We start from the raw sequence: 26,179 nt of genomic DNA, 5'->3' as shown, positions 1-26,179 counted from the left end.
TTGTCTCTTTAACACGGTGTGACAACAAACAAGTATTTTCTGCATGTGCCACAAAGTGAACAAGGTGGGGAAGCCCTCCCTGCACCTAAAGCACTCTGATTTCCTTAACAGTTTGTTTAAGAAGGTTGGGGCCAGCTGTTAACAACACCCAGGAGGTGACGTGGGGGCAAAGTGGTCAGGCAATGTGGGTGTAGAGCACATGGAAGGTGAGGTGAGCCATCCGGGTGGGCTGTACCCTGGACACTCTGATATATTGTTAAAGCAGTTCTCACATCTTCCTCTTTCTGTTTAGTGTTTTAATGTTAATTCACAATTGTACATCAAAGCTATAACATAAATTCTTTGGAAAGTACATAGGGGCAGTACTCCATAGAAGAGGAAGGAAGATAATGCACCTCAAACACAAGTTTTATACATTTCCTCTTATCTATATGTGAAATAATAAGAATTAAAAGGCCTCTTTTAGAAAAATGTTAAATTTTTTACTTAAATGCAACCCTAAATTAGTGTTAAGTGGCATAGTTGAAGACTATGTGATATATGGCATTTCAGTCATTTATAGTTAACAAAATAGGACAATCTCCTAATTCTGTTTTTCTGAGCTTACTTGTTATCCAAATGCATATGTTAAAATTGCTTTTTCCCTATGCCTAACAGAAAACTTCTGTAGATTATGGGAATCTCATCAGAATCAATGCAAAGTTTTCAAAGTCTTTGGCTATTATCTAATTCCGTTATACATGAGTAATTTATATAGAGAAACTTTTCTAAAACAACATTCTGTAAAATGTGCTATTTGCATGATTTTTCCTGTTGGCCACCCTGGGCAACAGAATCTTCAATGCAAGGTTTAGAGTATTCTGCCCACCTGAATAATTATATATTAAAATATCTGGAGATGAACTTTATGAGGACTGTGTAAAGATAATAAACATATATTTTTTAACTTATTATTTCATCATTCATTCATTGACTTCATTCATTCATTCATCCATTCATTCATTCAACAAGTATGTATTGTTCTTCTAACAGGAGTCAGGCACTATTCTGGTCAGTGGAGATACACAGCAAACAAGACAACGACATTCTGGTCTTTGTTCACATGGTTTTCACACCCTAGTGAATGGAGATAAGGGATGAACAAGAAACCAGATAAATGAAGAAGACCTTTTTGTGTAACGATAATTGCTATGAATACAACGAAACAGAGTAGCGTGATAGTAATAAAATGTGTGTGTGCACTTGGATGCCCCCACAGTTTTTATAAGATTGTTGGGAGAGGCTTTTCTAAAAACGTAACATTGGAGATGATAACTGATCAAGAAGAAGGGTCCAGCCATGTGACAAAAGCCCTGGGGGAAAAGCATTCCAATAGAGGCAATTGGAGATACCAAGGTCCTAAAGAGGGTTTTCGGTTTGCATGTATGAAAAAAAAAAAACAAAAACAATTTGAGTGGTGAGAGATGCACTCTACATCCCAATATCCACCAGCAATGAGTTTATCAAAATTTAAATTAATTAAAATAAAAAGCAAAACCTCAGTTCTTTAGTGGCATTAACCATGTTTCAAGTGCTTAATAGCCATATGTGGCTAACGGCCTCCATATTGGACAGTACTGAGCACGCATACTCTTATGATGGAATTCCCTTGAGCACAATTATATTTGGCAAACTATAAATGACATACAGTGGCATTCATTTCTAGATCCTCTTAACAAAGAACTAGTGAAAACACATTAGCTAGATTTGGTTGGTGGAGAGCTCAAGTCAAATTTGTCTCCATGTGTACCACATTTTCCTTATCCTTTTGCTACCTGTTATCTTTCTTGAGTTAGGACTTGTCACAATCTATGACAACAGCTGGTTTTAATTTACATGTGATTGTTCACGATTTGCTTTAAGTTTATTATCTCATTTAACTTAATATACTATCTGCTCAGTGCACAATGTTAGTCAATTCTTTTGATTTGTGTAACTCTGCAGCTTTCTACCTCTAACATAAGTGTTCTGCTGTTTCTGTCCACCTGCCTCCATGTTTGGGATGGTAATGGAGGAAGAAAAGCTACCTTCTTTCCTTTTGGTGGGACAAATAATTTTCTGATTGTGATTTTTGTTGAAAATGGGCACAAACCTGGATGGCCAGACCCTGCCTCTACAAAACTGTTGAACACCCCAAGATGCCTTTGTTTAACACATGGGCCTGATACTCTCGTTCTGTTGCCATTAACGAATGCCATTCTTTTTTTGTTTTTCTTTTTCTCCTGTTACAATGTTTTTAATGTCTACTTTCCATCTCTTAAGAGTTCAGTTATTATGGTGGCATTATGTTATCCTTTCTAAAGAACTGAAATAGTTGTGGGGGAAAGAGGAGGCAGAGAAAATTGAAATGGTCTAAAATTCTTCTCACTGTGCCTTTCTCTCTAACCTTGATATATGCCAGATTTTTATAATTTTTCATTTTAATATGCTATTTGTGATGCCAATGAATATTAGCATGACCACCCAATCAAAGTTTTTCACTCTGAAGTGTCCCAGGTAAGTTCTGGCATATGAATCATATGTCTAAAAAGGAAACATTGAAAGTATGTGTGCATACTAGGGGGCTCTTTTGTCATTGGCAAAGGCACTGCTGCTTCTGTTGCCTTAATTATTAAACAGATGGTGCCCACTGTCACTGACTAGCTGCCCAACTTGTTCTCCATGTGGTAGTGCAGTTCTGGACATCTGACAAAGAGAAGCTACACCACCACAGTTCCTCATATCCACTTATGTCTTAACATTAATATTAATACCAGCCTCTAATTAGAGCAGGCTGTTTCTTATGAAGTTAACTCTAAGACTTAAGCCCCCTTCTCCCTCTGCCCCATGAATTAATTTTATCTCGAGTATCTCCTTTTGGCTTTTCTTTATATTGCTTCATCGCTATACACAAAATGCAGTGGCATATTGAACCAATTATCCCAATACTCTAGGCTATAAGCACACTTTAACCTGAAATGATGAGGCAATTAAGACAAAAATGGATTATTAAAATTATTAGTGATGGCAAACAAATGGCATCAAAAGTAACTATTTTAAAAATGAACAATGGAATATCATATTCTTATTCTATGTGTACAAAAGAAACTAGATCCCAGGGAACATGGATGGAGATTTTTTTTTAAAATGGCCATTGAACAGTTATTGAATTATTTTCATAATCTTCCCCCAAAAAGTGAGGTCTAAAAATTCCCCTTAGTTTTTCAAACACCCCCTTTCTACAATACATAAACATTGCACCCCATGGTCATTAATAACTAGGGTCCTGAGTTTTTTTCATGAGCTTCAATGCAGACATGGTATCTCATAGGCTTAAACAGTCTTCTTTTCCTAGTGATTACCCACCTATCTTTATCGCCCCCTTCATATGGTGCTTTATATTACTTTCTGATGACTATCTGGGCTTCTTCCTAAAGCTTCTTGGGGCTGTAGTCACTTAATCCCAATCAACAACGGTTGATTAACACTCATAAACAGGAATTTTTTTAAGTTACAAATAATTTGTTCAATGGAGTCCCCTCCCCCTTCTTAATAACATGCTATTGTAGTCTACCTAACTTGTTGAGATTTTCCCACTATTCAGACTGTCAGGTAAGGCTTGGGTTCTCTGTTGAATGCGTGGGCTGCAGGAGCAGCCCAAGCATTACAACATCACCTGAAACTGATTTGCAGTCGTAACTGACTTGGGAACCTATGAACATCTTTGAATCACTCAGACAATAGATGTGACTGTCATTTTCAATGACAGTAGGAAGCATGTTGACTCCCAGATCCCTCTAAGTAGCCAAGTACAATCCTTTTTTCAAAGTCCTAGGAACCTCAGCTTGAGGGCCAGCCGCGGACCCCCGAGCCCCTGGGCTGCGGCGAGCTGGACTAGGGACCCGAGGCAGCAGCCCCTTCTCCAGCTTGCTGGTTAAGCGATCCTGCTTCGGAGAAAGGAGCAGTAGAGCTGAGAGCAGCGCCTCCTCCGGGGGAGGGGCGGGAGCTCGGCTGGGAAAGCCTTCCTAGGGAGTTGCCTTAAAGCAAGCAAGCAAGCGGAATTGTAGAAAGCTCCAGTTGCCAGGAGTTTTATTTATTTATTTTTTTGTACAGTTTTAAGCAGTCATCTCCACTCGCTTCCCTTCTGCAAAACTGCAAATCACTACCAACCTTGCACCAACAAAGGGCGGGGGGGAGCAAATCTCATTCTCGCTTCTCACCCTCCTTTTCCTCTCACCCTCCCTTCCTCTTCAGCTCGCTCCCTCTCCCGCCCTCCCTCCTCCTGCGGCTGCCGCGCGTTTCACGGACTATGTCTCTCTCCGACAGGACTTAGCAACTTCTTGATTATTTCTCAGCCACCTTTTCCATTTTTTTCCCACTCTCTGCCATGAACTGGACGGACAGACGCGGAGGAGGCTTTGAGTTCAGCCGGGGGGAATGGCGGTTCGCGTCCTGGGGCTGTGCCGGGGAGGATCGGCCAAGGAGAAAGAAAGAGTGATAGAGAAAGAGCTGCAGGAAGGAAGAGAAGGGAGACCTCCATCTGCCGCGGGCCGGGCGCGCAGACGCTCAGCGCGGAGCTGCGCGCGGGATGGCCCCGAGCTCCCCATGCGCCCTCGACTCCTCCGGCGCCTGCGGCCCGGGTGCGCGGGACGCATTGGACAATTTTTAAAATCCTGAAGTAGGAAGAGACCCCGGAGGGTATAAGTTGGGGTAGGGGTGGAGCAGCGAATTTTTAGAAGCTTTTCAAAGAGAGAGAAAAGGGGGAGTCTGATCATTTCAGCCCATGCTAGGTTTTAACCTGAAGGAGTAGGATGCTCCAGGAGTTATTCGAAAGCTGAAACTTTCAGTGGCTTGTGGGCCTGGAGGGAAGAAAGAGATTCAGAGGTTGGGATCGGGAAGCGCGCGTGTGTGTATCGGGTCCGGGCGGCCTGGGGATTCCGTGAAGAGGGCACATCATGGCAGTGCCCGGCGAGCCCACCCGAGTCAGGGACAAGCACGACCATGGTGGGGCGAGTCAAGCCCCCGCGGCGGGCCGGGACTGCCACCGTCTTGCAGGCTCCGAGTTGCCGCGGGACTCGGGCTCCCGCAGCTGCTGGGGAGACCTGGTGCTGCAGCCGTTCCGGCGCTCTAGGAAACTTTCCCCGGCGCTGTGCGCGGGCTCCCTGTTCTTTCTGTTGGCGCTGCTGGTGAGACTAGTCCGCGGAGAGATCGGCTGTGATCTGGCGCAGGGTAAGGAGGCGGCGGCAGCAGCAGCGGAAGAAGCGGCCCCGGGAGCAGAAGGGGGCGTCTTCCCGGGGCCTCGGGGAGGTGCTCCCGGGGGCGGTACGGCGCTCAGCAGCTGGCTGCAGCCCTCGGCGCTGCTCTTCAGTCTCCTGTGTGCCTTCTTCTGGATGGGCTTGTACCTCCGGCGTGCCGGGGTGCGCCTGCCTCTGGCGGTCGCGCTGCTGGCCGCCTGCTGCGGGGGGGAAGCGCTTGTCCAGATTGGGCTGGGCGTCGGGGAGGATCACTTACTCTCGCTCCCCGCCGCGGGGGTGGTGCTCAGCTGCTTGGCCGCCGCGACATGGCTGGTGCTGAGGCTGAGGCTGGGCGTCCTCATGATCGCCTTGACTAGCGCGGTCAGGACCCTGTCCCTCATTTCCTTAGAGAGGTTCAAGGTCGCCTGGAGACCTTACCTGGCGTACTTGGCCGGCGTGCTGGGTATCCTACTGGCCAGGTACGTGGAGCAAATCTTGCCGCAGTCCGCGGGGGCTGCTCCAAGGGAGCATTTTGGGTCCCAGCTGATTGCTGGGACCAAGGAAGATATCCCGGTGTTTAAGCGGAGGAGGCGGTCCAGCTCGGTGGTATCCGCGGAGATGTCCGGCTGTGGCAGCAAGTCCCATCGGAGGACCTCCCTGCCCTGCATACCGAGGGAACAGGTAAGCACTGGCAGCTCCTCTCTTCACCTCTCAGGAAAACTTGAAACGCTTGGGAACCGGTGCAGAGTGAGGGAATTCCAAGCGCTGGGAACCAGTGGAAGGTAACCTAGAAAAGTAGTGTAACTTAAGACTTAATGGTAAACTAGAGGATTTTTCTTCCTCTCTCATACAGTATTTTATAACCCAAACAACAGAAACACGAATAAGTAGGAAAAGAGATATTTGCAGGGTCTTTCACAGCTCAGCCAACTTTTTAGATTTACTACACCTGCATATGGCTTCCCTGCACTTTAAGTAGTCTCACCTTTTCCTCCTTTAGCAGAAATTTTAGAATTTAGTTATGGGTAATTTTCAACACGTGGGTTTTACTGGAGTTCTTTCCGTTTCTTTTAATAAAATTTCTCTCTTACGAAGTATGGGAAAATGTTTATAGAATCATAAAGAAGATTCTAGGTCACATCAGTGCATGCTTGAAGTTGAGGTAGTAATACACACTTTCCTATTTTGCGGTAAGTTCTACTTGGAGACTGAATCTGATCGTGCCCAGTTTGTTTTTAAGTATAATTGAGGTGCTTTGTGTCATAATCATAAACATCAAATGGGTGAACAGTATTTCTTGAACTTTAGAATTTGTCAAATCATGTGAACTGCACTGTCAGTGTCAACTAAAAGGTAAAATTACCCTGAGTGCATACTTAAATGGATATTTAGAAATCTTAAACAGATTTATACACAGGTTATATAGGAAATATTAGTATGGAAGGATATTTTTAAGATTACTGGTGATAATTTCAGAAAGGAACCCACAATATGAGTGAAGTTGTCGTAAATAAAAGTGTAGTGAATTTTGGGGGTGGGACTTCCCTTATGGTTAAATGTTTTAAGATCACAGAATACACTTGCTATGAAAGACACGAAAGAACAAATCCCAATTTTAAATACAAATTGTATCTGAGAGGTCATACTTAAGTGTTCACTCCTCTACTTGAAGCAGATTTCGTGCTGATAGGGGTGGGCGGAAAGCTGGTTAGGTACAGCAATGGAAATTTACCCTTCCCATTTAAATTTATGCCTACCTATACTAAGATTTGGATAACTTGAGGAAATGAAAGAATATTCAAAGTTATAGTTTTTTTTTTTTTTTAAAATACTTTTTAGGTTCTTGTGTGGATAATCATTTAGATATTTCTAAGAAATAGCAGCCACATATGGTGTGGGTGACTAGTTTATTTCGGAAAAGAGTTGATTACACAGATTTGTGGTTGTTTGACACTATTTAGTAGAGTGGATGACAGCATCATACTTGCCGTGTTTATTTTAAAACAAATGTGCTTATTTAGCTTTTTGTTTAGATAAAACAAATATTTCTTGGGTTTGTACTCTAAGAGTGAAGGGAGAAACAGGCCACTTACTGATACTTTCTGAAGTCATCAGAGTAAAGTGAGATATCTACTTCAAGGTAAACTAATTAAGGGGAAAATAAATATTAATTTTTCACAGATACATAAGAGAATGTCTTTTAAATGAAAATACCACTAGTTTAAATATGTCTGGAACACACTATTCTTTAACATATAGGGAAATGTAAAGTGATCATTGCAAAATCAAACCATCATTTCTAAGAAAAACTTCCATTTCTGAAATTTGATAATAAATAACTTGATTCCAGGATTTATTTCATTTAGCCACTGAAACTGAATTTCTGAAATTTCATATTAATATTTAGAAGTTAAGGGTGGATTTAAATAAGAACATATTTAAGTGAATTGGTGAATTAAACAGCATTTTGTTAATTAACCCACAGATTTTTATTGGTTTTCTCTCTCTGGTTTTAATTGATATATGGAGTAGCTGAACAATCTGCAAATTTAAAGAAGAAAATAACTGAGCATTGCAGTTTTCAGTGTTTTGCTGGTGAATGTTATTGAAAGTGCGTATTTGTAATCTATTTTGGTAATTTCTTTGGTTACTATTTTTTTTAAAGACTGTGTTTATGAATGAAGAATGTTCTAAAGTGAGAGAATTTATCTCTTATGGGTGGTGGAAAAACAAAGTTTACTTTTAGCAGGTATTTAGATCCCAGAAGGTTTAGTGAGGGTGCTAGTTTGTGTGTGTCACTTAAGACTAGTTGTTATATATGACCCATTAAAGTTGTTGCTGAGTTCAGTTGGTGGGGGTTGGGAGCAGTGGGAACTAATAAAGTGTCTTATAAGTTAGCCTAACTGTGTGAAAAGTTCAGGAGCTATATAGTAAATTGCTTATGTGTTTTATCATAAGGAAACAAACTTCTGATTAAGGGTGCAAAGTGTACTGTTGCCATCTGCATAACCTTATGAAGGACAAGAATCAAAATAATTATTAAACAAGTATATAAGATTCCCTTGAAAAGTTAATTGGCTTCAAGTTCTTTTTTGAAATAATGTCAGCTCTCAACTCAAAGCAAAACTCAGAGGCAACAAGTGAATTTTAAGTAGAAGTGTAAAGATATAAAGTACAATGAGTCTGGCAGAGGCCTCTTGAGAATTTTTTTTTGAACTTTGTTCATTGTGAGATTTAAAGGTGAGAGAATGTCATATACGAATGGCAGTGGTCACTTGCTTGCACACCATCTCTCTTCAGTGGCTCTTAATTCTAAAAGAGAAAGGCAAATATATGATAAAGTTCTCACAAGACAAACCAGCTGACACATATATTTTCTTTCTTTCTCCTTTTCTCTCCTCCTTGGTTTGTCCCTCTCTGTTTCTTGTAGAACCATTAAGTCTATAAATTGGATACTACATATGGAATTAAGTTTTACAGTGCTTATGATAAAGGTGACTTCAAAGAAAGGAGAGATAGTTCTAGTCTTCGCTCACAGGATTAATCAGAAACTAGGCATGCCTGTCAGTACAAGTGAAGATATCTTTACTCTCAGTAAAGAACGAAGTTCATAGCATCTGGGTGGCGTTTAGTTCAATCCTGCCAGCCCACTGTCCTCCCGATTTTGTAGATGGGCATGCCACATGACACTTTTTTGGTTCGTAGTGTGAAGAAGACAGGTGTTTCCATTAAAGTGCATGTTATCTTTTTCTAAGTGGATGTTCACCTCTTAGAGGAAGTGTATCTCTTGCAAGTTACCACTGTATGCCCAAACACTGGAATACTTATATGGAGGTAACTAGAATTTCTCAAGTTATTAAATATTATGCATGACTTATAAATATATTATTTTTCAAACCTAAAATTATAATTATGTAATTCTTAAGATTTGGAAATTGTATTTGAAGAAGTGTCTCCCCATTCTCTTTATTCTCTTCACACCTCATAGAACACTGTTGATTGCTCATTCCCCTCTAATTATTGGGACCACCTATGTATTCATGTTTGAAAGATTAGATTCCAAACTAATACCATTTTATTTTAGTTACTTGTTTAGAAGAATTTAATATTTTTGCCTGTGTTTTCACATAAAGTAAACACAAGGCATCTGGCTGTCTCCTTTAATGCATTTGTAGCACTAATGCCAGAATTCTTTGTGATAGATGCAATGGTCAGTCAGAAATGTAAGGTATGTATATATTTTTCATTTTGTAATTAAAAAATCAAAATAATTTCCCATGATTATAGCTCTAAGCCCTCAAGTATCTTTAGCAAAAATGAAGGCATTCTTAAATACATTTAAGTATAACAACTTATATCTCAAATTGAATACATTTCAGATTTTGAAATTTTTAAACTATAGCTTCTATTGCTTTTCAGTAATATTACTGAGCTTAGAGACGTACAGACAGCAATATTGATTATTTATGTTAGCTTCTGAAAAATACTAAAAGGGAAAATCAAGATTTTCTTATCCCTTGGGAAAGGTGAGGGAAAAGAATACAGATATTTATTCTGTGAATACAGATATTTAAAGCATACTGAAAAACTGTTTGACAGAAATAGTCAGTGAATCGATATAAATTTACAGAGGTTGGAAGGAGTCAAAACAGTAATTTTACTCTTTCTGTATTGAGTCTAAAGTGTAAAAAGTTAAAACTGTAGAGCTGAAAGAAATGCTGTGTATGCTGGGCTGTCATGTTAATTAAATAAACAACCAGAACAGTGACTCTGTGTATGAAATACATTTTGAAAAGCCTTGGGGGTGGGGGGGAAGGCAGGCAAGGGTGAATGACAGTGGCATGAAAAAACATTCATTATATCTGTAGTGACATTTGTGTGAATTTGTTGTATTCTATTAGGAAATATAGCTCTGAGAATAATCTCTTCAAGACTCTAGATGAATAAAGGCTTTACTAAATTTGAATTTTACTTCTTTTTTAAATATTATATTTGTAATCTCATGGATGTATGAACATTATCAATGCAACTATTGTATCGTGTAGTATCCTGAGATATTTTCGCATGATCGCATGGAGAAGCAGTGCCTTTGCTTCTGCCGTGGGAAAGTTTCTCTAGCTTTGTGATGTTATAATCCTACGTATTTGTGATAAATCGATCACTTAGTTGCCATATATCTCCTGGTCCATGGAGTCTTCTCTCTTCCCCTTCTCTTTTGTGTGTGATATTTATAATTTTATCTTCTTTGAAAGAGACTCAAATATATGATACTTAAAATTGGCTTTATATTAATTTTATATACCCATATATTTAATGAAGCCATATCAAATAATTCAAAATAAACCCCAGTAGGTCCCCAAATCTCCATATTTTCTATTCAAATGGACCTTATTTCTTTTACTTAGAAATTTAAATTTGTTTAGTTATTACCTACATACACTTTTACCATTGTTAGTATTTTTTAAAAAGGATTTTATTAGTGAGGCTGTCCTTAGGAATTGTTTTCACTTTAAACAGAGAATGTATGTTCGTGCTGTTGTTGATACATAAAGTAGGGGTCTGATTACTGGGAAAAAAAATTCTTAAGGATATACCTGAGTTGTAATTCAGAGTAAGGTCTGTTGGATAACAATTGTTAAAAAATATTAGTTGGCCATACTAGATCATTATAAATGTATACTACTGTTTTAAAAGAACATGCTACCATTAGTAAATATTATCCATAAAAGTCTTTCTTTGGTCCATCACCATATCAAATGTCATATCAACACATTTTGTCTGTGCCTTAGGCTTTGTGGTGAAAATTAATGAAGAAAGATATGACACAATAACTGTCTCTCCAGAGCTTAGAGCCTAGTTTTAGGGTAATGAGACATCAGCACAAGAAAAGGGAGAATCACAGTAAAATACCTAAATCACCTCTTAGACAATAGTTAAAGGAATGCACTTAATAGCTTAGGGTATGTTTTTAACCTAGATCCAGGACACATTCATTTTTTCCGCTGGAATAAGATGCAAAACTTTAGTTCATTTTTTCTGGGGAGAATGTCTCTAGTGTTCATAGATTTTCAAAGGGTACACAAGACAAAATGGTTTTAAGCAGCTTCATGTTTTGAAGATATGGAGAAATTTTTTCTTTGAAATGGAAATTAGTATACATTTGAGGTGCATTCTGGAATAAAAGTAAAATATGATAGTATTCAGAACATGTTATAGTTCAAATAGTACACTGATTACCTGTTTTTATATATTGGCTGTATGTAGCATGTGACCATATCTTAAAATGCTTAATTCTGTACCAGGCTGTGTAGTTTGGAGACTAGAATTAGTCTGGTTTTAGAGAGAAAGAGACTGAGGGAGAGACAGCTAAATGTTTGTAGACTAAGGCAAAAGTTTGGCTTTTATCCAGTTTCCTCTTGACTTGAATATGCTACTGGGGGAACAGAGAAGGAAAGGAGTGAGGCTGGTAATTTGAAGCCTGGGCATCTTTTATGTTTTAAACATGGAGCCAACTCGAAATTCTCATTCAGAATTAGAAAACTGAGTAATGCCCATGAGATGTACGAATAACAAAAAATTTTTGAGCCCTTACAGTGAATTTTTTTGCTGTGAAATACTTTTAGTCAGCCTATGGCATGTATTATTCTGGACTTTAGCTTGTCCCATAAAGGAATGTTAATTGCATTGCAAAGTCTACCTTTGCAGTCTTTATGTCTTCAAACAAGAGTATTCATTGGTGGTTTAAATATGGATTTTTGTTTTCATTTTGGTTTTTCAATAAATTTATTTTTAAGTTCAGGATTTGAAAATAAAATCATCTGCAAATAAGTAAAGCATTTCATTGTTAGCTAAAACAGTGCTGGTTATTTTTGTTCACCTAAATTATTTTGCCGAGTTCCATTAGGAATCTGTTAAAATGTAAGCAAATAGGAAGTCATGGAGAGAACGTAGCTATTTAGAAGATAGAAAGCTATTTGGGAAAAGTCACAAACTAAACAAATTTTTCCCATTTGATTTGATTAAAACTGTCACTTATCATGAAGGAATCCTTGAATGATTATTAAAGTTTTCAAGTATAGTTGGTCCTGCTAACATAGTAATGTAATTATTTTGGTGTGTTCATGTTCTTTTATCCTCAGAATTTGAGTGGTTATAAGGGGCATTTTTGTTTATTGATTATTATGTGTGTGTATGTGTCCCTGTGTCTGTGTGTGTGTTTTTCCCCTGGCAGTAAATTGCTTTGTTTGTATAAATTTAATGGAGAAACAGTGTCACCCAGTGGCTTTGATGAAAACATTCCTGTAAACACTGTAGATAAGCACTATCCCATAGAAATATAACACCAGCCACATATTTAATTTTACATTTTCTAGTAGCTACATAAAAAGACGTGAAAGGAAACAGGTAAAATTCACACTACTACTACTACTACTACTACTGTTTTATTTAACCCCCTATATCACGTCAACAAGTAATCAATATAAAAAAAAATCATTGAGATATTTTGCATACCAAGAGATGATTTTCCTACTGTTTAAACTATCAGGTGTCTGTTTTATACTTAACAGCACATCTCCATTTGGTCTAGCCCCATTTCAAGTACTCAGTAGCTAATGTCTTCCATATTGACAGTGCAATTTATAGATTTTTAATGAGATGAAAAGCCTTTTTAATTATGTAAAATCATGATAGCATTAATAAATAAGTTTTCAAATTTCATATGTAATCTTGATACCTTATTTTCACATAGCTAACTACTCTGAATCTGCAAGTCTGTTTTTATCCTGTTTTTCATTTCACGTTTTGTGCATTTTCAAAAATATGGTTATTTTAATTTGGGGAGCTGAACAGCATCCTTAAAAAAGAAACTTAATATTAACCTGATTAATAACACAGTGGTAGGACTTGAAGTTAATGTTTGCTTTTCAGATTTGTATGTAACAGGGTTTGCTTATGCATCTAGTGTGAACACATGTTCACTGTGATTTGTCTGTAATTGGGTTATCTAATATCTCTTTAGAAATGAAAGTGCTTGTGGTTATAGTACAGGTCGTTATCTTTGTATCTTAGGGACTTAAGGTGACAAACCTACTGGTCGCATTAATGGATGAAAATTATAACAGTATCTGTAAAGGGTTGATGTCTTCTCACTATTGCTTATGTAAACACCACATTCAAGAATACAAAATGAAAACGGCTCCATTTTGTATAAAGCAAGGATTGGAGATTTTGACAGTGGAATTTCTAAACTGAAAATTGAGATTAGGTGACTTTTGTGATTCTGCTTGCTCTCGAACTGCAGGGTAGACTCAGAAAAATGTGCAGATGAAAAAGACAATTATTTTAATGGTTGCCTTTCTTCTATCTTGTCTCCCTAAATGCTGTGAATTCATTAGTTCTAGGCATAGTTCAGTAGTACATTGAGAATTAATGAGAAAATTATTTTTTATTTATGGTATGTTCTTTATATACTTAGATATAGACAATATATTTTTGAAAGAAAGTATTTATTTATTTTGTGTTTAATGGTTTATATTTGTGTGTGATGCTAATAGTGACTTTTATGACTTACAAATTTACTTTTTTTATGGCAGGGCAATTTATTTGTCTTAGTATTCCAGAATAAAAATAGTGAGATATATAGATTTTTACATATCACTTAGTAAAAACCTGAAAACGCTAAATGGCAACAGAATCATGGTAAATGAAGCGCATCTCACTAAACTGAAATAATGTGAACTCAGGTTCACTGCTGATGAAGCTGGTTTAATTTAGACTTTTTGAAGAAGTTAGCTGAAGAATAGAATGCCATTGTAGTACACATCTATAACTTGAAAGAGCTTGCATTTGAATGTAGCTAGTCATTTGCTCTCGCTAATTTTGAAGTTGCTTCAAATGAATGTTGAGGATGGACTTGTAGTTATATTTTTTGCCAAACTTTCTTCTTTCCTTGGCATATATTTTACCTGCTATGTATAGATTAAAGAAATACATTTTATTGGCATTTTATCTGATAGATTCTTCCCTGTAAAGTGTGTTTAAAAATTAAAGATCATCCTTCTGTTCCCCACAGTACATTGTAAGATTATTGAAATAATTTTATGCAAGAAGCTGGTGGTTTTGATTTAATTGGATTTTAAATAAAACATTGCTATCTTCTGAAGTAAGTTTAAATAACTGAATATTTATGCTGTGTCTGTGGCAAGTGTTTATTCCTTTCCAGGTATAATCCACTTAAATAAACCTATTATGTGGAGGTTAGAAGTTGTAGAAATTGTATTTTGTAGGGAATTTTTCTTTTTGTGGCAACTGCTGTACTGCTTAGTGGAGTCAGCATTGTGAGCAAATTTTCAAACTAGCATGAACATAAATAAATGAAATATTTATTTTGACCTTAAGTATTTTAGAGGATCAAATTAACAGGTCTGCTTAAGAAGTGCTCCTTGGGAACAGCATTCATCCTTGTGATATGAAACATACCCTTGTTTGGGAGTTAGTACTTTGGGGTGGTTCAGCATCACCAACAGCCCATCAGAAACTTGGAAAGGAGAGAGCCTGTTGCTGTCTGTGCTATACTGAGAATTTGCTTTCTAGGCTCATGAACTAAAAATTCAGATTCCAATCATGACAGTTTTTATTATAAAAGGAATTAAACTTCTTAGTCTCCTTGTCTCCACCATAAATATTTTTTTAGAGAGTTCTGGCCCAGGGCCTTGCCCATTGTAGATGTAGGCTGACTGGCAAGATAAATGGATAGAAAATAAATAAATGACTTTTAGTCTGAAGTATTTATCTCCCCAACCTCCTTAGACTGAGTTAGTGAGTAAATTGACTGCAAAAGCTTCTATTGAGAAAAGAAAAGCAATAGTCTGTAAATAAGTCTATGGACTTGTATTTCCCATACATGAATTTTGTATTTTTATTTTATTATATTTTTAAAATGTTCTCTTGTACGTGTCACACGACTGGCTAGATTTGCTTGTGCCCTTAGTGGTAGAGAAAGCCCACATTCGGCATGAGTCCTAGGTGTTTATTTCTTAATTCACTCTCAACAGAAAGTAGCCAGAGTTCCCACCCATGTCATTGTAGTATGAATCTTAAAAAATACCCTCTGAAATTAGGGTGCATTTTTAGAAAATAAAAATTCAAGTCATTTTTATGTTCAACTTATAAATTGAGAAGGAGTAAACTTTGACTTTATTTGCTCCCATCACTTTCTACAAAGAACTGTCGTGTGTTCCTCAACGTGATAGATATACAGACATTTTACAATTTATTCATCTGTATTCTTGTTAGAGCTTCTTATTTGAATAGCCGTGTTGCCTGAAAAAGTCTGATGTAAAATAAATTATATCTCTGTTTTATCTTTTAAGTGTGTTCAATTATAAAATATATTTTGAGCCAGTTGCTTCCAGGGATAGCTTTGTGAAACTGCTCTTTTCATCAGACTATAAACTAGTTCAGTCATGTTGAATAATAGAAGTTTGGTAGTATTATTTCAGAGTCAAAATGACCTAAAAAATCGGCAGTTTATAAGCTTTTCTTGAAAAGTTTTATTATTATCCAGTCATTTTCTTTGTTTCTTCTAGTTTAAATGGAATTTGACCTGTTAAAAGAGAAAATTGTAAGTCAAATAAAACATTTTGTTGCAGTTTTAATACTTAATGTAGAACTTATCATATCCTCTTACTGACTCTAGAGGCATCTGTTTTGAGCATGGTAAACGAATTATCATCACCATAGATAAACTAGAAATACAATGATTAGGAAAAGTTATTTCCAATTTTATTTTATAATGACAAGTTTCTTTAAGTCTATGGATGTCAAATGGTCGCAATAGGTAGATTTTTTTTTTTTTGCAATGTTGCCATCACTGACAAATATCAGAGTCTGAGATTTCTATTTGCATATAGTAAATTACAAAGCGGCAAGTTAGAAATTATCCATATTTTGAGATAATCGAAATACATCCTTATAAAAAAAGTCATTTCTGAATTTGACATTTTAATAAAACAATTAGAACCAAAATCTTTTAACTGCATTTTTATTTGAGGGAGAGAGCTGTGTGTCTGTACACTTTTGAATAGTGTTTGTTTTTACTCTTAGTGATTTGTCTTTGCTATAATTGAAATTGTTTTTGCTAGATAAACAGGACCTAAATTGCAGTATAATTATTAAGGCACTAGCCTCATTTTGTCCTCTTCTCTTCATCTTTTTACTTGAATAATAATTGGATTAACTCTTATTAACCCCTTTAGAGAACTATGACCAGATTTAAATGTTTTCAGTGGAACATAAGCAATTAACTGGTCCTAAATGAGAAGTTTGAGAATTAGGCTGGAAGTGTTGGATACAGATATAGCTGAACACTGATTAAATAAGTTGTGAAAAACATAAAATGACATTCCTCGAAATGGAAGCTAACTACAATTAATGAGTGGAAAAAAATCAATGCTTGTATTTTGCTTATGCAGAGAGGAGGCTAGATCAAAATCAAATGAAAAATTCCATGATTTTTTTTTTTTTTTGTAAGATTTATTATATGGTCTTTTGGGGACATAAGCTTGGTGCATTTAAAATCTAGAACTCCTTATGATTTGGAGAGAAGGGGCCTGAGAGAGTCAGTCCTGGAGAGTGTGCACAAATCAGCCCTTCATTGGCTCACAGTCTGCCCTTAGACCGAAAGCAATTGGTGATAGTCTGCAGGAGAGGTCATGAATGCTCTTCTTGATATGTTCCTAGTTCTTTAACAGATTTGTCACTTTAACTTACAAGTTCACCCTAATAGCAATCCTGTACGAACCTTTACCCTGTATGTAGCCATCAGAATTGATTAAAAACATTAACAAGGAAATGTTTCTTATTTAAGATCTCAGGACTTGCTTTATTTTCCATTAAATATTTATTCTATTTTAAGCATTTCAATATGTCTAGATTCTTGTCTTCCTTTCCCTGACTCTTTCCCTGGGTGATAATCTTATATAATTATAATGCCCTGTTAATCCAAGTATTTCTTATGGATTATGAGAGTAAATTGATAGATTAATAGACTTTCATTAAATACTTCCAAAGTCTGTGAAGAGATTGCCTGATCTTTACCTACTAATAATTACTCATCATCTGATACTTTCTCAATTAAGCTGCATGCTGCAGTTCTCAGATTTTAGCTTGCAGAAAAATTATCTGTGAAGTCATTAAAGTGCATATTCCTAGATCCTACCCTTAGATATTCTGATTTAGTTAAATGTAGGGTGGGATCCAGGAATCTGTAGTTTTAAGGAGCCCCCCAGGTGCCCCAGTTGAGAAAAATCAGGCTAAAAACTTCTGATGACTAAAACTGTACAGGAAATTCTGACTTGCAGTCTGATTCAACAAATAGTTAAAAAGCCCTTGACTCAAATGAGAGGGCTTGGTATCATGGGAAAACTATGATCAAGCTCTCTTTCTCTCTCTGTTTTCTACCTATCTCTATCATCTAATCTATCATCTACTTACATTTCTACCTATCTCCCTACCTAGCAATCTAATAAGGAGATTATAGTTTATGAAATTATGACATTCATAATTCTTTTCACTTTGATTTCCCTTTTAAATATACTGAAGTGAAGTTACTTGGTTTCTCTGCATTATCAGTTTCCTTAGTCTATGTAAAATAGGAATAACAGTTTCTGTATCTATCTCAGGTGTTACAAAGCCTAAATAAAAATAAATTGATATACAGATGTTAAGTAGAAAGAGTATATGCATTGGATTGAGATAGATCAAAAATTTGTAATGTATATGTATTTCTTAAGCTTTTTGAACCTCAGTGATCCTACCCCTAGGAATAATAGGAATTCCTTTAGAATTCAGGAATAATACATCTTACTTCCTGAGGTTGTAATGGTTAAATTAATGGAAATAATGGGACAGGGGTTCTTGTCAAATATCCCTTCAGCTTAGCAAGAATATTGTCTGTTCTTGCCCATTAAGATCATGTCATTAAGGGTTGCAGGTTAAATATAAAAACATACAATTTAAAACAATGCAAACTGGTTACAAAATGGAAATGCAAGTCTTGCAAAAGATGCAAGTTTTCAGGAAGTTGATTAAAATGTTAGAGTGGTACTTAACATGGCAACCAAAGCCACTGACAAATGAGGATCTGGGAGAGCCAGATAAATTAGCAATGAAAGGGGAGAAATATGACAAAGATAGTGACAGATGTTTCAGAAGAAAATGATTTGGGTGAAAAGGAATTAAGACACATATTTAGGAAATTTGATGGAGTCCTTGAACATTCTTGTAAACATGGCTGATGATGTTTTTGAGTCAATTGTGCAGTAATATGTCTTATAACTCAATCTTACAGAAACTTGATTTGTGTTTTAAGAGATGCCATAGCTGTCATTTTAACCCATATTTAGTTTTGAAGGGAAAATTATTTTTAGAATTTTTAGTTTAATAATACCCTCCCTTTTTTTTCCTCATTGTTTACCACTGGTACCATTATCCTCAAACAATCTGTGTAAAGCAACTAATACAGCACTGACTCAGGGATAGCCCTCATGGTGATTATTTATGTTATTACATAAAAATAGTCCTCAGGATGCTCCTCTTTCTGCCACCTTCCACAGGGCCCTGATCTGGACTCAATCCTTGGGCCACTTTTCTTCTGATTTTTGCTGATGTCAAGCAACCTTTCTTTTTTCTTTCTAGCCTTTATGGTTATTTTGGTTTGGCCTCAGCAATTTCAGGAGTCATATGTAGATTCTTGCTATCTGCCATGGGATTCAATTTAGAAATACTGACCGGAGTCATCATCTTTTTCTCTGACTTGAACACAGAACGTTTTCTGGTTTCCTCTTCCCTAGGAGGAGGTGTTAGAGAGGCGAGGGATGGCCAGCAGCTCATGTAGGCCGTCAGCGCCATTGCAAGCCTGTTGCCCTGAGTGAGATGGGAAACTGTTGAAGGGTTTTGAGCAGGGAGAGGATGTAATTAGGTATGTTTAATAGGATCTCTCAGGCTGTCTGCGTTGAGTGTGCATAGGTGTCAGGAAGGAAGAAAGGAGACCAATTAGAAGACTACTGCAATAATCCAGGGATGATTGGGGATTGGACTAAATTCTACCCATAGGTGTTACCACCAAGGTACTGGAATTGATTGACTGATCTTCTCTTTGAGGGTAGAGATTGAGTCCCTTTAATGTTTTTATTTAAGGACCTGATATTAAAAGAATATGCATATGCATGTATATGTGTGTATATGTATATCTTCATTTTTTGCTTTAAAACATCTGATTGGGTTGGCTTCCCCCCCCCCCCACTTTTATCTTCTGTATCTTGCAGAAGATGTACAGGTAGTGGACCTGACTTTCAGGAAAGTTGTCAAATCTCCTTACATGGAAATAAATTCTGATCAAGCATCCCAAACTCTGCAAAAGTTATTAGTTTGTTTAGATATTATAACATTTGATATAATAAAAGTTGGTGAAATTTTATTCTTATATAAATGTCTCTATTATTTAAAATGAATTGTGCTGTAACTCATTCTCGTGCTCTCTTTTTAAACGCATGTAGTTATAGCTGATGCTCTAATATTTTAAGTTCTATACATAAACATTAGACTGTTTAAGGAAAATTCAAGCCTTTCCCTCGTTAATAGTCTTTGAATAGTCTGACAAATCCCATTTATAATTAAAGGATTGGTGACAAAATACCCCAGACCTTCCTATAGAGGAAATACTTCTATTTGTTTTGCGTATTAATTCAAAACATTTGTCGACCTACTTCAGTGATAGGTGCTGTATAAATATTTAAATTATGATAGCTTGGTTACACTGTAACTTTTCAGAGTTGCTAACTCTGCACTGTGGTTATTTTACTGCTTGGGAACAACAGAGGATGAGGAATTTTAAAACATGTGAAACAAAGAATTTTTAACCACATGGGAAAATACTTTTGATGAGTAGAGAGGGAAGTCAGGAAGCAAAGTGGAGGATATAGCATGCTATCACCCACAACAGACAAATGCATAGCAGAAAGGAAATGTCAAAAATGTTAATTGTTATATATATGGGGGTATCATAGACGATTTCTATTTTTCTTTTTTTTGTGATTTCCTATGTTTTCAGATACTTTATAATCAGAAAAATAATTAAAACTTTATAAAGAAGAGTAGTTAGTTGATACTATTCCTTTGGGTATGTTAACAGGATATTTATTAGGGCTATTTACCTAGTAGCAGTTTGACTTGCAGGCATGGAAATAGCACTTTCAGGGGCTTTTATGAATGGGAATGTGAACATTCAATACCTGGTAAAACACTAAATCCTTTTGCATTCCTGATTCTTGACCCAGAGGCTGGAAAGGCTTAAAACTTCTTGTAAGATCCAAGATCCCAATTGGCACATGATGCTCCATAGTGAGTTCCTGAAAGTATAGTTTGGCATTTAGATGATTTGACCAACTTTATCTGCAGGTATAGTTTTATTTAAAAATATGCATACATATGTGTTGAGATACATTTACATGTACTGAAATGTGCTTTGAATTTTAGAAAGGCTTCTTGGCCTATATTACATTAAAAGTTGGGAACAAACATCTATTACCACACCTATTACGTACTGAGATGAACATGAGAACAAATACTGTTCTACTAAGGAGAGAAAATTCCTTGTAAAACGCCGTAAGTATATAAAGTATTGAACCTCCCTCATTGATTACTGGGCCAGTTAGGTTGTAGGTAAAAATCAGCTTCATGATTGTTTTTAAATATAATGAACATTAAAATGTTCTTTGCTGAAAAGAATTCTGTGTACCAAAGTAGTTATTAAATGCATAGTGTAATTTTTCTAGTAGGTTTTGCACAGTCTATAAGTAAAATATGAGAGCTTTTATTTTATATTTTAAAATTTCAGCTGTAACTCATATGCAGAAATATGTTTGTTTTTTTATTTTGCTTTTTCTGTGTCTGAGTTGCACTGTATATAGTATTGATTTAATTGGTTTAGCTTGTCAGAATTTTGTTGTTTATTCCATGCATAAAACTAAGGAATTTTGTGCATTTCCATTTACTGTTGCTTATTTAAATAAATGAATGGGGAAGAAAAGTATGTAGTATTTTAAAGATTATTTCCATATGGAAGAGTATTGACATGCATTCTTACCTAAGGAGCTACAAATTTCTATGGAAATGAATTTGCAATATAAAAGCAGTTTCTATAACTATCTAAAAAAATAAAGGGTCTGTGTTCTCACTTAAAAAAAAATCTTTCCAGAAATAAATACAGTAGAATCAGAAATGGAAGTTAGAAAAACATATATCTTTTACCCAAGCACACCACCTGCTTTTTACTGTTCTATCTGGGGAGAGTTAGTGGATTAGGACCAGCTGATTTTGGTTGAGATGGTGAGTTAAGGTGACAGAGGCTGGTCAGCAGTTCCCTGCTGAGTGTGTGTGTGGAGAGGGTGGGGATGAAGTTAGCATTTAGCTGGAATCCAGATCTCAGCCTTGCAGGTCAGAGATACACTTTTTTCCATAGAACCGAGGTTATCCACTGCTGAGGCACACTAATAATAAAACTGTAACTCATCAATCAGAATGTCAGTTGTTAATTTACACTGGGGAATTTAACTGCAAAGAAGACCAGAACGCCAGGACTCACTGGTCAGTGCTTCTTGTTCCTGGTGGGAAAGTCACCTTTTGCATGGTTGGCTCCTAGACCGCAACTGGGGAATCTCTGGCTTGTGGGAATTCTTCTTGAAAACTTACAATGTTTGTGTTTTTTAACCAGAACATTTGAAGAGTGCCCACAACATGCCAGAGACTGTGGGAGTTGTTGGGCGAGGGGGATGTGTTTCAAAGATGGACCTTTCCTGCTTTCCCCACCTCCCAGGCTTATAATACAGCTATTACATTAACGAATGATAACAGGTGCCAAGTGATAAATGCATTGAAATACAGAAAGTCATGAGAACTTTGTCTTCCAGAAAGGTCAGTGCTAAATTTAATGCTCAATGCTGTCACCCTCTTAACATGGCTTTCTGGTAAAAATTCTGTCTTCCCTTCCTTTCTGACTCTTCTCTTTGACTCATGTTTAACTTTATATGCTTATGTTAATAAGCTGACTGTAATCATCGTTACAATATAAATAATGTACCTATAAAAGAATGTCTGTATTTTCCCAGTGGGCATGAAGCCAGGAGGTAAGAGGGAGGGAAAGGGCACGACATTGTATCATGGAGTTGGATGCCAGGTGTGGAGCGAATGTTGTGTTTTGGAAATGACACATGAAACAGCCTGCCTGGGGTTTGTGATGTGGGGCAGAGAGGGCTGGTGAGAACCTTTAATAAGAGATAAGATAGGGAAGGTAAGAGAGAATGAAAGTTGGAGTGCCTGAAGATTAGGCTGAGGAATTTGAACATTATTGTGTATGCACTGATAGTCAATGAAGGTTTTTGTTTTTGTTTTTGTTTTTTAACAAGAGAGTGATATAAACAGATTAAATTTAAGTTTGATGGGGTAATTCAGAGAAGGGATAAACTGGACACAGGGGGACATTTAAGAGGCTTCTGTAATAGTCTTGGTTAGAGACACTGAAAATTTATTAGGGCAGCAGCAGTGGAAAGGAAAGATGATATAAGAAAAAATTAAAAATTAGTTTTTATTGTTTATTAATTGTTAGTGGTAGGTGTAGGCAGTGATTGATGGTGGAAGGTGTTTGCAGAGTGCATGAAGATTTCTTAGAGCTGTGAACCTGGGAACTAGAAAGATGGTGATCCTCCTCATTGAGAGAAAAGCATCAGAAGATCAGCTTTTTTTTCTTTTAGGCCCAAGGATGGGGGAAGGGAAATGATATGTCTGTTATTTGCTGACTGATTGATTTGGACATATTCAGTGTGTGCTACTTTTGCAATCTCACGTGGCCCTGTAAGCTTGTAGGTGCCCAGTTTCATTTGTGCACGAAAACATATTTTATAACAAGAGTCACATTTGTTCACCATGTTCCTCTTGGTCAGTATATGTACATAGTTTTGGAACTGGAAGCCTCTTGTGCCCAGTTCATCACTGGAAACAGAAAGATGCAGGCTTTGGTCATTTTAGTAAACACAAAGAATATCACCCGATTTAAGATTAGATTTTAAATAAGGTCCTAGCTCTTATAGGGCAGATGAGTTGATACTCCGTGTGCTGAATTTTACCATAATAGGCTACTGAGACAGTACAACTGCAGCTTCTGTGTAATCCTGTGACAATCCCTGGGGTGATACAGTGTATAACCCCTGCTCTTCAAGGCAAGGTTCTTATCTTTGGATAAATAAATGCTGGATTATATGACTAGTTAAAAAATATTTTTACCAGTTGAGACAGCCTAGGCAGTCAAGAGTAGTTAACCTTGTAAAATTACCAGGCTGAGTTACACTTCGATATTTTTCTTGGGTTTTCTTAGATGCTTACTATGGCTTGTCCATTTTTATAAATTAGGCTGCATTTGGTGATGGCACTACTCTTGGTCAAATTTCCATAAATGCAATGTGATTTCTATTTTTACCCCCTTGGTGAAGTTTCCCACTGGATAAAATTCTCATTATTCTCAGGAATCTTCTTATCAACTTTTCTTTCTTGTTTATGTGTGTGACACTTTTTTTTTTTTTTTTTAAACATCACTACTGTTACATCATAGCATTGGAAGGGAGATTAAAGATAGAACCAAAGTTATGAAATCCCTAGCAAGAGATCCTAATTAAGCTTTTGTTTAATCACTATCCTAATATGGAACTAATCTTCCTTCCACACCATTTTCACTCTCCCTCTCGTCTCCTCCTTGTCCCCTCTCCACTACCCTCAGCCTTTCTCTCCTCTGGATATCATGACCTTTTAAGAATGAGAAGTGTAGAATCTGGCGATCTAGATGTGGTCTGATTGAAACAAAGCACAGTATGATTGTCACCTTTTACATAAATAACTTCTGGACCTTTTTTCAGCATATACTTGTCTGAGCCCCAAGTCTAGATCTAAACCATATAAAAATGTGAGTGAGGATGTCTGGTTTCTGACACCACTATACTAAATGGTGAGACCCTTAATGCTTTCTAAGTCTACATTTACTTTTTTTGGTCAGAATGATAATCTATAGATTTATGGTTAGTTTTTAGATTAAATAAGCAAAAAATTTGAAGACTTCACATGAGTTAATACTAAGATCTATCTGTATTGTGCCTTTAGTACTTTGGAACTTATGCTCTTGTATTTATTACTATCATTGGTCATATTCCTATTTTTGATACAGATGAAAAGAGGAAGATGGCTAAGGTTTCTACTATGAAATATGTTCTGGTGATTTATGTATTGCTAAAATAGTGAAAGGTGGGAGGAAGAAAAACTATGCATGTGAAATTTGGTCAAGTTTCAGGGAATTTAAAAATAGTTCTGTTTATCCACTTTCTCTTCGTTCAACATAGACCTTTAATGTAATAGAAGTGTGCAATGAGTTTAATCATGCTTGGGTTCTTTTAGCACAAAACCATAGGTAGAAAAAAGAACAAGTATGGCAATGTAAGATTTTGTTCATGGTTTCATGCAAATATTAAACAATTTTAATTTATCACCCTGATATATGCCTAAAATGTAGTTGGAAAAGGAAGACTTGAGATTTGGTGCACCAAATTATGGGTACATTTGGAAAAACTAGCATAAGGTGGCCCTATCAATGGTGGAATGAACTTTCCATCCAAGGTGAGCTCTTTGAGATGGTAGTAAAAATTGTGCTTTGTCCTCCACAAGGGTGATTCTTACATGGTAGGCTTTTTCCTGCCCCTGGTACTGAAATTCTGTTATGTTTTTTCTAGGGAGCCAAATCTCCCCAGTCAGTGCTATAGGGAGCTACAGTCACTGGTGTGTGTGTGTGTGTGTGTGTGTGTGTGTGTGTGCGTGCGCGCGCGCGCACGTGTGCATATCACAGCTCTATAAACTGGATCCAAGTAGGGCATGAACATAGTTTGTGGACCAAGTAAGCATTTACTTTCCTGTACAAAGTCCCTGTAAGGAGAGATTTAAATAAATACAGCTTAGAGGAAGGGCCTTTTCAGGAGTTTCATTTGACAGCATCCAAATATTCTTGCAAGAGGCAGCTTTTGGCTCAGTATTTTCACAGGCCATTTGGATTTTACTTTTGACTTTAATAACTGGTTTTCTAAGCTAGAGTGGCAGGCTATTTCATAACTTTTTCCATAAATTATGCTTTATTACTTATTTCTATAGTTTATAGTTTCATGTCTGTAACCTATTGGAAATCATAAAATATTGGACAAAGAGTAGCTAGAACACTGGTTCTAAAAGGGTATCTCTGCATTAAAGATGGTATGAATTCCTTTTTCATGAGTTGGGATAAATAAGAAACCTTTATGGCACCTTGGGCAATAAAAGAGAGTTTACTATATTTAGCAAACTCTCATTGCAGTGAACTATACTACAAAATTAAAGAGTTGTACCTGAAATATTTTTATTTAATGAAGTTAAGTATAGATTTATATAATTAATGAGCTATGAGAAAAACATTCTAATTGTGCAGAACTCTACATATTATTCCACAGTTACCAAAGTTTATAATTATAATAGTCATAGAAGAAAATATAGTTTAAAATGTAAATAGATTATACCAGGAAAACTTGAGTCAGTTACTCTGTTTATTTTGTGTTTCAAATGTAATGTGTTAGAGTATTGCATCACTTACCAACTGGGGCTAATTTTGCCCCACGGGATATTCAGCAACGTCTGAAGATGTTTTTGGTTGTCACGACTTGAGGGGTGCTACTAGGTACTTGGTAGGGGCTAAGAGTGATGATGAACATCCTATAAAGCAAAGGACAGCTCCCTATAACAGAATTGTATGACCCCAAATGTCAATAGTGCCAAGGTTGAGAAAATTTACATTATTGTATGTTTAT

At 36.7% G+C, this 26,179-nt stretch overlaps 1 protein-coding gene across 2 annotated transcripts in view; it reads left to right on the top strand.

Moving 5' to 3' along the window:
* Positions 1-4,973: 4,973 nt before the first annotated feature.
* Positions 4,974-26,179, top strand: part of PDE3A (phosphodiesterase 3A) — a 343,776-nt gene continuing 322,570 nt past the window's right edge. The window contains exon 1 of one of the 2 annotated variants that reach the window (XM_037845708.1): positions 4,974-5,933. In XM_037845708.1, coding sequence (XP_037701636.1) covers positions 4,974-5,933 — 960 coding nt within the window. The remainder of the gene's footprint in view (positions 5,934-26,179) is intronic. The other variant, XM_037845709.1, reaches the window with a different exon arrangement.

The sequence above is a fragment of the Choloepus didactylus genome, chromosome 8 (assembly GCF_015220235.1).
Source record: "Choloepus didactylus isolate mChoDid1 chromosome 8, mChoDid1.pri, whole genome shotgun sequence".
In the NCBI taxonomy this organism is placed as follows: domain Eukaryota; kingdom Metazoa; phylum Chordata; class Mammalia; order Pilosa; family Megalonychidae; genus Choloepus; species Choloepus didactylus.
Note: the sequence above shows the minus strand (reverse complement) of the source record. Positions and strands in the feature narration are given on the sequence as shown.